The sequence below is a fragment of the Mastigoproctus giganteus genome, chromosome 5 (assembly GCF_048544385.1).
Source record: "Mastigoproctus giganteus isolate SK-2022 chromosome 5, ASM4854438v1, whole genome shotgun sequence".
Taxonomy (NCBI): domain Eukaryota; kingdom Metazoa; phylum Arthropoda; class Arachnida; order Uropygi; family Thelyphonidae; genus Mastigoproctus; species Mastigoproctus giganteus.
The window spans coordinates 101,023,730-101,037,578 of record NC_143579.1 but is presented as its reverse complement, the minus strand read 5'-3'; the positions used below and the strand labels follow the sequence as shown (position 1 = coordinate 101,037,578).

At 35.9% G+C, this 13,849-nt stretch overlaps 1 protein-coding gene across 2 annotated transcripts in view; it reads right to left on the bottom strand.

Moving 5' to 3' along the window:
* LOC150085587 (protein DEK-like) overlaps positions 1-13,849 on the bottom strand; it is a 252,237-nt gene that overhangs the window by 41,964 nt on the left and 196,424 nt on the right. For both annotated transcript variants that reach the window (XM_090374124.1, XM_090374125.1), the window contains 2 exons: positions 6,126-6,255; positions 3,883-3,950 (listed from right to left, as the gene is read on the bottom strand). In XM_090374124.1, the coding sequence (XP_090230250.1) occupies positions 3,883-3,950; positions 6,126-6,255 (198 nt within the window). The remainder of the gene's footprint in view (positions 1-3,882; positions 3,951-6,125; positions 6,256-13,849) is intronic.

Sequence of the window (13,849 nt, the reverse complement as noted above, 5' to 3'; positions counted from 1 at the left end):
AAGTAATTTAATTTCAGAAAAACCATATAGAACACATTTTTATTTTATTTACTGTTATTTTCTCAGTAACCTCAAGATGTTTAGTGAATTTCACCCTACTACTAATGTAGTTTCAAATCTCTTATAAGTAAGTGTTTGTTGTGGTATGTTTCCTAATTGTTAAATTGTTTCCTAGTTAGTAATTTTTATGCCGCTGTTTGTTTATTTAAAGTAAACTCCAAATGTGTCAAAAGCCATTTGTTTTTGAGACTTGCTTTCTATTTCTTTACTGAAATGTATGTCCAATCCACAGACATATTATAGGCAGCCTTCAAGTGTTGTGTCCCCCAAGTTTAAAACCATTGGGTCATAAAATATAGGTTTACATTAACATTTGAAATTATCTGTTTTTAATAATATTCTACAATAGTGATGTTATTATAGAAAACTGGTAAATTTTCATATTTAATTATTAAATATATATATAGTCGAACTTCCCTATAACGAATTTGATAAATCCAGCAAAAAAATTCGTTATAGAGAAATTTCATTATACAGAGAATATATTTTTTATTAGAAATTGTTATCTAATTAGAAATGAAAACGAATCTACATTTATTTTTAATGTATTTTATTTCAAAAACATACTTATTTAAATCACGTTTACACAATTTTTGCCAGTATCACAAATTAAAAAAAAAACCTGTAATTTTCGTTTGCACAGAACAATTAAAAAAATCGTCTGATTCTCAAAGAAAACCTCACCTTTGTTCAAACATTATCAGGAACATTTTCACAAAACTGTAGACCCATACGAACAGTTTTAAAAGCGTTAATCATTTCTTCGCAAGTTGGCTTTTCTACGGGTTGTTCTGATATGTCTTCATCGTCATCGTTAATTTCTTCGCGATCATGGTCGTGTCTAACACTGTTCAGCAGTATTTCATCTTCATTTGGATGTTCTGCTGTGATCTACATAAACATAACTATCCAGTGTTATTTCATTTTCGGTGTTTCCGGACGATTCTAATAATGTCCAAAAGTTTTTCAGTTGTGAAAGGGGCAGTTCATCTTGTTCGTCCAGTTGTTGTTCGACTTCTGTATTCAATGCAAATCCCACTTTCGAAAAACAATTTTGAATAGTGTATTCAGTGACATCGTTTGTCCAAACTTTTGCCAGTTCAGAGATGCAATCTCTAAGGTTATTGTAACCTCCAAGTTTCTATTTTCTGATAACACATTGACAATCTTCATTATTATTCTCTTTCGATAATGAAATTTAAAATTTATAATAATGCCTCGGTCCATTGTTTGGTGGTAAAAACAACAACTTCACACTTTTAAGTTTGGCAGAAATACTAGCAGGATGTGCCAGACGGTTGTCAGTTACCAACACGATTTTCCTTTTTAATTTTTTTGTTATACGCTTGTCTAGTTTTAATATCCATTCTTCAAAAATATCACTTGTCATCCATGCTTTTTTATTAGGTGTAGTCAACTTCCAAAGATTTTGTGCCTCTAAAACATCTTGGGTTTTTTGATATTCTGATGACTAAAAGCCTTAATTTTTCACTTTCTAGCATTAGCATTAGTAGAGGCATATGATGCAAGAAAGCAAGCTTATGCAGCATCAGCCAAAAAAATTAAAAATAAAAAAATAAAAAAACTACTCCCATTTCACACCTCCGTTTGTTCGAAATACCTATCCAGCTGAGCCTTAAATTTATTTAGGCTATCAACTTCCACAACAAGGGATGGAAGTCTGTTCCACCAACCAACTACTCGCTGGTTAAAGGCAAATTTCCGTACATCTATCTTACACCTGTCTTTCCTCAACTATTTGCTCCAACTAGCACAGTGATTCTTTTTTGCTTTGTTTTTCACCAAAACATTAATCATCCTTAAAAGCAAGTGTTCTATTCGGTAAACATTTAAAGAATAAACCCATTTCGTCAGCATTAAAAACATCCTTACGCTCATATTCTTCCAAAATCTTCTTTAAGGTATTGTTCCTCCAACTACTGCAATCTTCTTCGCTTACATTAACACTTTCTCCACAATTCTGTGGCGCTTCTTAAATTTATCTAGCTACCCAGTGCTTGCATTAAATTCTGTATTTGCCCAGTCCCTTGGAATTTCATTTCAAGGGACTGTGCAAATTTCAGAGCTTGTTGCTTAATTATCAGGCCCGATATTGGTATATTCTTTTCACGTATCATTTGCACCCATTTTAGAACAGCTTTATCAACATCTTCGTATATACACAACTTAATTCGTCTCTTGTCTGTTCCTCCTTCAATTGCATTTAAAATTGATTCTCGATTTTTTAAAATCGTAGATAAACTGCTTGCAGATATGCCACATTTCTCCGCAACATCTTTTTTTTTTAAAACCCTGGTCAATATCATAATAATCTTTGCTTTATCATTAATACTTTAAACACTTTCTCTTCGACATTGTTTCCGCAATTGTAAAGATTACTCAAATGCAGCTCTTGATGATACACACACCGCCAACTTCGCTGCGCTGGCCATATAATGAATTGTTAGTACTGCCTACTCAATGACGTTCGCTTGCCAATTCAACAGTATCACGTGACCTTGCCTATCAAAAGGGAATTTATGGTTAATGTATGCTGTATGTTACTTTTCACAAAAAAATAAAATAAATAAATAATAAATAAATAATACAAGAGCATATAGCCTATGTGATTGATGATGAACGAAATTAAAAAAAAAAAAAAAAAAAATTCATGAGAACCATCTATTGGGAGTCCAGTTAGATGAGAACAGATATATCATATAATGACTGACAGGACGGTCACGTGGTACAGTTGAGGCGAGAAGCGAATGTCACTCAGTAGGCGTTACTATAAACCGACCATGGTAGCATTCTACGTATTGCTGCCGCAGCAGCGAATTTCATTTTCCCCTGAGTCAACATCAATTTACAAATCTACCCTATTTATTGTAAAGTTTACGACCACTTTTAAGAAAACCCATTTGGTTTAATAACTGTAACAAAAATGAAATAAAGACCCTCCTACGGGCGTCAATGGCTACAAGTGTTCACTAAAAGGATGATTATTTAATTCCAGATGCTAATGCGCAATTTTGGAAGGAAGGAAGGAGGCAGTATATTTGAGCGGCTGTTTAGCAGTAAATGCTTGAAAATCTTTAAAAATGCTTTTAATAATTTTTTAAAAATTCGTTATAGAGAGACTAACGCTTCGCTATATGGGGTTAATTTTACATGTAATCTCGTTTCAAGGTTCAATGTTTTGCGAAAAAATTCGTAATATAGAGAAATTTGTTAAATATAAGTTCATAATAGAGAAGTTCCACTGTATATATATAAACTTGAAATACAAATGTAGATAACAAAAATTAAATTTTATTTTGAAAACGTATAACGTCTTGCAGCCTGCAATCTTCGGCAGTTTATCTATTTTGGTCCCTGGCCTAAAAAAGGTTGGATACTGCTGCCGCAAGATGATATGCTCCCTATGTAGACCTTTTCCTTTGAGATCAGCAGTGCAATTAAACAATTATATTGTAACAATCAATTAACAAATCATAACTTAAATCCAAGAATAAAACAAACTTGAATATTGTTGTTGTTGTTTGGAGTTTAATGGTGCAAGAGCAACTTCGGCTATATTGTGCCAACTTGAATATGCTCTCACCCCAGCAACCTGAGAAAATTATAAAACAACATGGTTTATTTCTACATGGCACACCAGAGGTTAACTTCTCAAGCTCAAAAGTTGATTAATATTTGTAACAAGACACGCACATTAATTGTAGAGATCTAAAAATGTCTTATTATCATCCAAAAACACTGAGAATTCACATTTAAAAGAATTATAAAAAATAAACTCACTGATAATATTGCAACACTTACTGTTGGAGGTGATTTTGTTTTCTTTGATAAGGGCTCGTCATCTGAACTTTCTTCACCAGAATCATGTTCTAAAACATTAAACAAAGATATATATATTTCCTGCAAAAAATACTCTTTTACAAAGTATAAAATAAAATTAAAATCCCTAAAGAAGAGAGAGAGAGAGAGAGAGAGAGAGAGATATTTCTTCTTATGTTAGGATGTTTATATCAACAATGAGGCCTTCCCCAAATCAAATCTGAAAAGAAATTAATAAGAATAAAATAATATGGTTAATAAAGAGTAAATCATGTAGAGAAATTGGCAAAAAGTAAGCTGCTGGTGCATTCTCTATTCAACTGTGCTCACATTTTTGCAGTTCATGCTTGGCTGGGTTTACTGTACAAAACCAAGCAATCATCAGTTCTTACAGTTCTTGGATCTTGGATGCTGCTTCTGTTCTATATATAACTGAGCAGAATGAGGGAGAAAAAAAATAATAATAATAATAAAAAAATAAATGCAAAGAACTTTGTCTTAAATTTTCAGCATGCACTGTCATCTCTTATCTGTTTCTAATAGTAGATACATTGTTAACAGATGGAAGTACAAAAATACTTTGAACATTACAATATTGATCACTGCTATACAATTTAGACTTATAGAAGCCAAAATTCTGAGGAATTCTGATCCAGAAGGTGATGAAATATAATCAAGCGATAAATAAATTTTATAATTTTACAGTATAAAAAAAAAATTTTTTTTTTTTTAAAACATTAGATTCTGATTTGGTTGTTGATATTAATTTCACTCTAATATCAAGTAACATATTCAAAATAGAATGACAGAATCAAAATAAGAATAAATGAATATTTTAAAAAATTTACAAAGTTTTCATTTTTATGAACTGTCCAAATTCCAAGAAGAAACTCACTCTACAGAAACTGCCACTATGAGAAAACTTCAACCCCCACATATTTGGAAAATGCACTCCACAATGGGGTAGGCAATCTTCCTTTCAAACATATACTTGGGTGCTAAATTTGTGTGTCACAATTTCTCTGTCTATAGAGATTGTAATTTCTATTTCTTTAATTCTGATACAAAGAGCACCGAGTAATTCAGCGAACATCTTGATAACAAAAAAGTCGGCTTGACTAGACAATAAAATAAAAAATTATACCAGTGACAAGAGATCCAGATTTCTAGGAAATAATAGAACCAATCCCAATACAATTATTCTGATACTATGAAAGTATATGATTTAAAATTCCGGCTTGGGTAAAGAAAGCCTGCACGAGAACGACGACAAACGTCGGATAACTTACGCGGTAAATTAGTTTGCCGATACGGCACTCTAGCGCTGCTCACTCGGTAAACAGACGGTAGGTGTTATCGGACTGGAGCAAAGTCGAGAACGATATACTGATTGACAGGTAGGCGTGGCAAACAATGAAATGATTGGTGGTGGGCGCGACAGACGACAAGCTATTAAGGTGCTGATTGACGTTATGATACGTGTGTATCCGCATGAGTGTCTTTAAAAATAAAAGTACATTAATAAAAAAATTAATATTTTATTAATAAACAATTTATGTGCTAGTCCACTCATGATTCTAAAGAAAAAAGGTTAGGTTACCCCCTCCATTTCGGGAGAGGTTCAAGCTCCCATGGGATTCAAGTGGAGGTAACCTGACCTATTTTCACCCATTAGGGCATATTATTGAACAAGAAAATAAAAATACGGTCATAAAAAAATAAATTTTTTTATGAATGTATTTCTAAATATGACTGATTCTAAAGAAAAAAGGTTAGGTTACCCCCTCCACTTCGGGAGGGGTTCAAGCTCCCATGGGATTCAAGTCGAGGTAACCTGATCTTTTTTCACCGTTACAGTAAATGTTAGGGCATGTACGATTAAGTTACCATTAGTGCTGCTACAGTGATACTAAACCGATGTTATCGTGTGTTGTGTTCGCGCACCAATCAGCACGTCGTTTGCCACGCCTACCTGTCAATCAGTATATCGTTCTCGACTTTGCTCCAGACCGTTAACACCTACCGCCTGTTTACCGAGTGAGCAGCGCTAGAGTGCCGTATCGGCAAACTAATTTTCCGCGTAAGTTATCCGACGTTTCTCGTCGTTCTCGTGCAGGCTTTCTTTACCTTCGCCAAAATTCCACTTATTTATATAGTTTTTTCATCCCTTTGTTCCATTTGGAGATTGCTGTTTAGTGATAAAATATATTATACATACTGCTTACCTTTTTTGAGCTTTTTTGAAGGCTTTGAAACTGTTTTTTTTTCATCATTCTTTTCTTTCTTTTTATCTTTAACTAGATTTTCTTTTTTATCTTTCTTATTTACATTAGATTTCAATTTTTTCTTTTTAGGCTGAAAATAACAAATTCACTTTAGAATGTGCTTTGGTTTATTATAAATGTAAAAAAACTAGTAATATGATACTATTAATTCTTTTGGTCATTCAAAATTACTGTACACAAATGTCCCAAGCCTTTTACAAAATATATATATATAAATTAAATTAAATTACAAATAAAACATTATTATTTACACTGCACTATTCCAGGATAAAAAAGGGAAAAGAATGTAATTGCTGATAAAAATATATGAACACAACCATGAAATAATGGTTCTACTCATAAAATATAAATCAAAATAAATAAGGAATAATTTTAAAAATCTGATTGAAGCCACCTGACTGTTTAATGAAACATTACCAAGGAGAATGTGGTGAGAAAGCAATCTGATGACAATTTCAACATACAATTAACCCCCAGACAGTTTCTTCTTGAGGGTTTATTTGAAAGATAGTATACTACAAAATGACCCTGCACAAAAGAACTCAACAAACAACTGCAGCATGTGAGACAGGATCTTTCTGATATAGAAAGTATCAGAGCTGATGGGCACCACCTACAGTATGTCATTTAATGGTGGCAAGCAGGCACTATTTTTGCACATAAATGTGCAGCATAAGGTTTCAAACCACAGAAATGTAAAAACGTATACAACTAATGTGCTATTACTGCATCAGCATCATTATTATACATCTCATATAGTGACTCCCTTTATGAGCTGCCTTAACCACGCACTTTACCGAAAGGAGAGATATAGTATAATTTATTCTTAACTGGGTGTCACTACCCAAAACAGCACTGTTTTGGAAGCTTATCTTCTTATCAGTGGGCTGGCATGCACACTTGATGTAAGAGGTGAAAACTCAAAGGGGGTCTAAGAATACCTTTTCTTATACTTTAAAGTAAGCTCTGTTGTTGTTGTTGTTTTTGGTTTTTAGGAGCATTAGCAACTAAGGCCATATTGCTCCGGAATATGCAGTGGTCATTCCCTGACCTTTCCGCATCCTCCGTATTTGGTGGTGATGGGCTCGAACCCCGGTCTAATCAAGAAGCGTGTGCTACGCACTGCTGCTCCTTCCCACCTGGCTACGGAGGCGCCAAGTAAGCTCTCTCAACCACGGAATAAACTGCCTTCCTGTATAGGTGAGGTTGACAGTCCATCTTTTAGCCTTTACTGTCATTGCCATATACAGTGTATCCCACTGAATTATTTGTAATTTAATGCTCTACTGCTTGCCCAAATTCCATGTGTGATTCTGTGGAAGTTGGGCCACCTTTTATTTTGACCAGGGATCACATGGAACTGGTTGTTATTCTGAGAATCACTGAGAACTACCCAAGTGAAAAAAAAAAGATATAACACCACTGATGGTGGCATTATGCCAGTTGGGAGATGGACATAAGCATGTGTCCCACCACAAAGGAAGAATAAATTGTGTTGATCTAAAAGTTCCTCTACTACCTACCCTCACAGATTGATGATTCATATCACCTCATAATGGGCGTGGTGCTTTTAATAATAATAATATTCATTTATTTACAAACATTAGTTACATTAGTCACAAAGGGAGATCGAAGGGTGACACGAGTAATTACAGACCAGTTAGTTTAACTTCTGTTCCGGGTAAAATAATAGAGTCACTGGTTAAAGATGAATTGCAGGATCATCTAGACAAGACTGCAGCAATAATTCAGACACAGCATGGGTTTGTTAAGGGAAAGTCTTGTCTGACAAATTTGATAGGATATTATGATGTGGTTACAAAGGAACTGGATGCAAAAAATAATTTTGATATCATATATTTGGATTTCAGGAAAGCTTTTGACACTGTTGCGCATGGAAGACTATTGTACAAATTGGAGCAGAATGGTATTAAGGGTAAGCTGCTACAATGGATAAAAGGATGGTTGAGTGGGAGAAGACAGAGGGTGGTAATTAATGGGTGCTGCTCTTTGTGGACTAATGTTATTAGTGAGTCCCACAGGGTTCAGTGTTGGGTTCTCTGTTGTTTTGTATATTTATCAATGATATTGATGATGGTATATCAGGCTTAGTGTCGAAGTTTGTAGATGATACAAAGGTTGGCAGGGTTGTTAATGACAGTAATGGCAGTGTGCTACTGCAACAGGATCTAGATAATTTGGGCAGATAGGCTAAGAAGTGGCAACTGAAGTTTAACCTTGACAAATGCAAAGTACTGCATATGGGTAGAAGTAACCATAGAGAAATGTACCAACCGTGTGGTACTACACTTAAGGTGGTAGAAAATGAAAAAGACCCTGGAGTAATTGTGCAGTCAGATATGATGTTTTCTGAGCAATGCAGACAGGCTGCCAGGGCAGGTCATGGGGTTTTGTCAATGATATATAGGAATTTTGCTAGCAGGGAAAAGGAGGTGATTGTCCCTCTGTATACAGCAATGGTCAGGCCACGCCTTGAGTACTACGTACAGGTCTGAAGGCCTCATTTTAGGAAGGATATAGATTTGCTTGTGCGTGTACAGAGAAGGGCAACAAGATTGGTGAGGGGAATGAAGGGATCCTCTTACCAAGAGAGGCTTATGTTCTGTAAATTGCAGTGGCTGGAGACTAGGCACCTGCGTGGTGATCTGATTGAGGTGTATAAGGCCTTGAATGGGATGAGCACACTGAATTCTGATGGGATTCTTCCACTTGCTCAGATTACAAACTTAAGGGGGCATAAATTCAAATTAAGAAAAGACAGATGTAGAATAGATGTGTGGAAATTTGCCTTTAGCCAGCAGGTGGTTAATTGCTGGAACAAACTTCCATCTGTCTTTGTGGAAGTTGATAGGTTAAATAAATTTAAGGAGGAACTGGACAGGCATTCGGAGGGAGTGGTGTGATTTTTTTTTTTTTTTTTTTGGCTGATGCTGCATAAGCTCATACACTTGCTTTCTTGCATCACTTGCCACTCCTACATAAAATATGAACACTGCATACAACAATCATTAAAATAAAAACCACAAAAAAAAAAAAGTTGTATTTCAGAAACAATAAGAAACTATGCATTAAATATTTTTTATCTACAAACTATGCAAATAAGGAACTCATTCTTGAAGTTCCTCCTAGTCCCCATTACATTCAACCCATCCTTCCAATGTTGCACTGACTGAATTCCTTGAGAGAAGTTTTGAGGTCAGTCAAGGCACGGCCACCTTGACCTCTTCATCTGAAAGCGACATAATATAATAACATCAAACTTCATTTTCTGTATCTGTTTCATTGCAGAATGGCATTATCATATTGCAAGAACACATCTGAAGACAGCAAACCACGTTATTTTCAAATTGCTGACTCTATCACAGTATTTAATTGCACTTGTCACCATTTCTCCTCTTTTCAGATAGCATTCCAGAATCACCCCTTTATGATTCCAGAATACGGTAGGTAACATTTCTCACCTGTTCACTGGGTATGGAATTTCTTCGGTCAAGGTGAGCCATGTATGGTATACCACTCTGAACTTGTGGGTAAAATTGTGCACCCAAGATTCATTTTTGGTCACTGTTCTAAGAAGGCTTCTCATTCATACTTATATCATCGAAGAAACTTAACAACTCGGTATTCCCACTTTACTCTCCAGCAGCTAATTCATCATCATTCAAAGAGACAATCTAACAGGTATATCTTCAATGTATTTTCTGATATTATTAACTGCTTTATTTACAGAAATTTTTAGTTTTTGCACTGTAGTTTTAAGGGGGTGTTAGCTACTGCCCATCACTGTAAATGTCCAGATTTTGCAATTTGACTTTTCATAGTTAGTTATTTATGCAAATTCTTTCTAATTTCTGGTAAGAACCATCAATCCTCCAGTTGCTTACAAGCATTTAATATAATTAGTGCTCTAATGAAGGCAATCTCTTTTTCACTTCATCACCTAGATGCATAAACCAATTGTTTCAGTAATTTAGTCAATGTTATTTTGCGTGCACACACACAATCTCTCAGTGTGTCACTGAATTATGACCACCCCATGGACTAATGTTGTTGTTGTTGTTTGGTTTTTAGGAGCATTAGCAACTAAGGCCATATTGCTCCGGGAATATGCGGTGGTCATTCCCTGACCTTTCCGCATCCTCCGTATTTGGTGGTGACGGGCTCGAACCCCGGTCTAATCAAGAAACGTGTGCTACGCACTGCTGCTCCTTCCCACCTGGCTACGGAGGCACCCCATGGACTAATGCCCCAGCTAGAGTGGTAATTGCATCTGGAGTTTCAAAAGGGCATGATTGCGAAAGCCAGACTAACTGTAGTTGAAGTGTTCGAAGAATGGTGTTGAATGGGTCAAACCACCACCTACTGAGAGAACTGTAAGGTTACGCATGTTGAATGTTCACGATGAATGAAGGGTGCAGTGCATTGTACGAGCAGGTCACTGTGTGACGGTTGACCTCGCAATACAATGTGGGGAATGTAAGAGCAATATCCCAAATGATGATGCATTGCACATTCAGATAACTCTAAATACCCGGTGCAATACACTGAAGGATGCCTCCGTTTGTAACATAAGCAACACCAGTCCATGTACCCATTGTGCACAGTGCCCACTATCCAGGGAGGTTGCTTAATACAGGGCATGTTTTGCTGGCAAGAACTAGGACTCCTGGTGCATATGGACTAATGTTTCACTGGTGAGATCTACCAGCAGCTTAGTGGAGACCACATTCACCCTGTCACGTATTTTCTGGACAGAAATGGGATCGCGGGATCTTCCGAGATAATAATGCGCAGTGCCATTGAGCCTGCACTGTGCATGAGTGGTTCGAGGAACACAGTGCAGATATCACCACCCACTGAGATTGGGCTTCAAATTCTCCTAACCTCAATCCAATTGAATCCCTGTGAGATGCTTTGAAAAGGGAAGTGAGGTATATAAATATGCAACTGTCATCTATTTTGACACTGGAAAGTCTTGCAGGCAGCATGGCTGAGATCCTAATGGGGTCAATTCCTAGGCAAATAGTGGCTGTTATCCAAATGGTGGGCCAAAGTGCTATTAGGTAGGTGGTCATAATTCAGTGATTACTAAGGGTATACATATAAATAATCAGTGCAATTTATATTCACAATAATTAATTTTGAACTTCATGTATTATATTAGCTCACTCCTCAGGCCTAATGATGAGAAACAGTCTCGAAATCATGCTTAACTGTTAAGTGTTCCTAATAAGGTGTATTCAATTAAGTTATGGCATTTTCAATAAATCAGCTTAATCTTTATGTGTGGTGTAGTTTTGATAATAGAGAGCTATTAAGTGCTCAATAATTCCTATATTCTATTATATTATGAAACAACAGGGATTACCTTTATTTTAGATATAGTAAGCTTGTTTTCCAACTAACTCTCCTAGTCCAACGCGCTAATAATTTTTTGGGAAGGCAATATCAATTTTACAAAACATGTGGACATCTTCCCCACTGTCAGAACCGTAGTGTTCAGACTCCTCGGTCTCAACGTTGAGCGCTCAGGACTTCTATCTTCAAACACCATACCTCTGGCAGCAAGGAAACCATTACGTGGATTGACATAAAATTAAAATTTGGAGGTCTAAACCGCTTAATAAATATGGACGATTATTTTCTTCGGTCCTGTAGCTTGACATTAGAGTTAAATTTAGGGGTCTAAAAAGTTTAATGGATATGGGGGGGGGGGGGAAGATTATTCTCTACATTCCTTAATAAAGTCGGACTAGAACTTTTCGGGGCGTCATGTTCACAGGAATAGAGCACCTCACAATTAATCCGAAACTTTTGTCTTATGTTGTAGTATTTGTTCTTCATGCATGAGTATAGGTGACCAATCGTTGGACAATAAGAATGGTCTACGGATATTGATTGAAGTTTCATGTAGTTTCATCTCTAAGGGTTCCGCAATAAGTAGTTTGTGGTAGTTGTGTTGAATATTTATAGTTTCTGTTTCATTAAAGCCAAACGAATGTCGTTCATTTATTGTGTGGAACGAGAGAAGTTCCGATGCATTTGAATGTATACCTTCTGGCACCTCTAACATTGTGGGATTATCTTCACAACTGGATTGTCACGTCTGCAATACCAGGGTACCTGCCCACCCACTAATGAAAGGCCAACAAGCCTTGAAACGGTGCCGTCTGGGTGGTGGTGGTGATGCCCACTGAGAATAAGTAACAATAGCCTTCTCTTTTAGTGAAGCGTTAGTTATTCGAGGTAGTTCAATACATGGCAACTCGTTATGAAGGAAGAGCACAACATGAGATACAGATCAAATGATGCCCTTCACACTACTAATGTAGGTTTTTTTGTTTGACTTGTCTATGGTGTGTTTATACCTATATTATATAGTAACAATTTTTATGCAATGTTTTTGTACTCATTCTCAAAAAAATAATTTAATATGAATGAATAAGATGTCCATGAATTTATACAATTACAATATTTAATAAAAATAGATTACTGATATATACAGTAGAACCCGGATAAGAAGTTTCCCCCTGTACTATGTTTGATTTCTTAAGTCCCAATTTCAACTCTATATATTATAAGGTATTATATTCCCGTGTAAGAAGTTTCCTGGATAAAAAGGTTTGTGATAATACACAGTGTATTATTATAATGACATTTTCCCACTTCATATGTTTTTTATGTTATGTTATGACATTAGTTATGATCTTTAACTTATGTATGAGTATCTTTTCATTTTTATTTGTGTAGTTAATATTTCATACTCTTAGGTAATTTTCCCTTCTAAGAAGTTCTAAACCTCCAGTCCCTTGGAAAACTTTTTATCCGGGTTCTATTGTATGTGTATAAAACCCAGGAACTTATGATGAAATTATTGAACACTGATTCATTCACCATAAATACACAAAACACTGATTCATCACGTTCACAAATGGAGAAAACTGAGGAGTGAAAAATGAACCACAAACAGGAAAAACTGTGGCAGAGAAGGAATGTCTGTACTTCTCTTCCACACATCTCACTAATAAGAGCAGAGCATCTAGAAATTACATTAGATAAACCTGGGCAGTGGGGTAAAAATGCTATATCAATGGGCTCCCACTGTGGATCCTGGACACTAACTTTCAGCATCTCACTCCCAATTTCAGAGAGCCACTTTTAACCATTTCTGTGAACTTGAAACTTATTTCAAGAGAGGGAGTACAACAGCACATGTACTTTGAGTAGTCCAGGGTTCAAGCCACTGACTACTAAATACGGTTGATTTGCCAGCCCGCACTCGACCAATGTGGTAGATTATGGTCCATTCCCTCAACATGACTTGCGGAGGAGACCTCCATTCTGCAGTAAATTGACAATGGCTGCAGATTTATTTTATTTATTATTTATATAATCTTACTAAAGGATAAGGATAACTTCTGTTTTCTGACCTTAATCCAAAGAAAGAATTACAATACCTATCGTCAAAATTGTTCTTAACTAGATGAGCACTATTTACCGGTTTACATCTCAATTTCATGGATACTTCCCCAAAAATCTTTCAATTGTGTGTTCTACATCCAAACATGATAGGAGGTAGCTATTGCTCTGCAGTTTCTTCAAGTCCTCTTCGTTACATTCCACACTACACCATATCATATTTA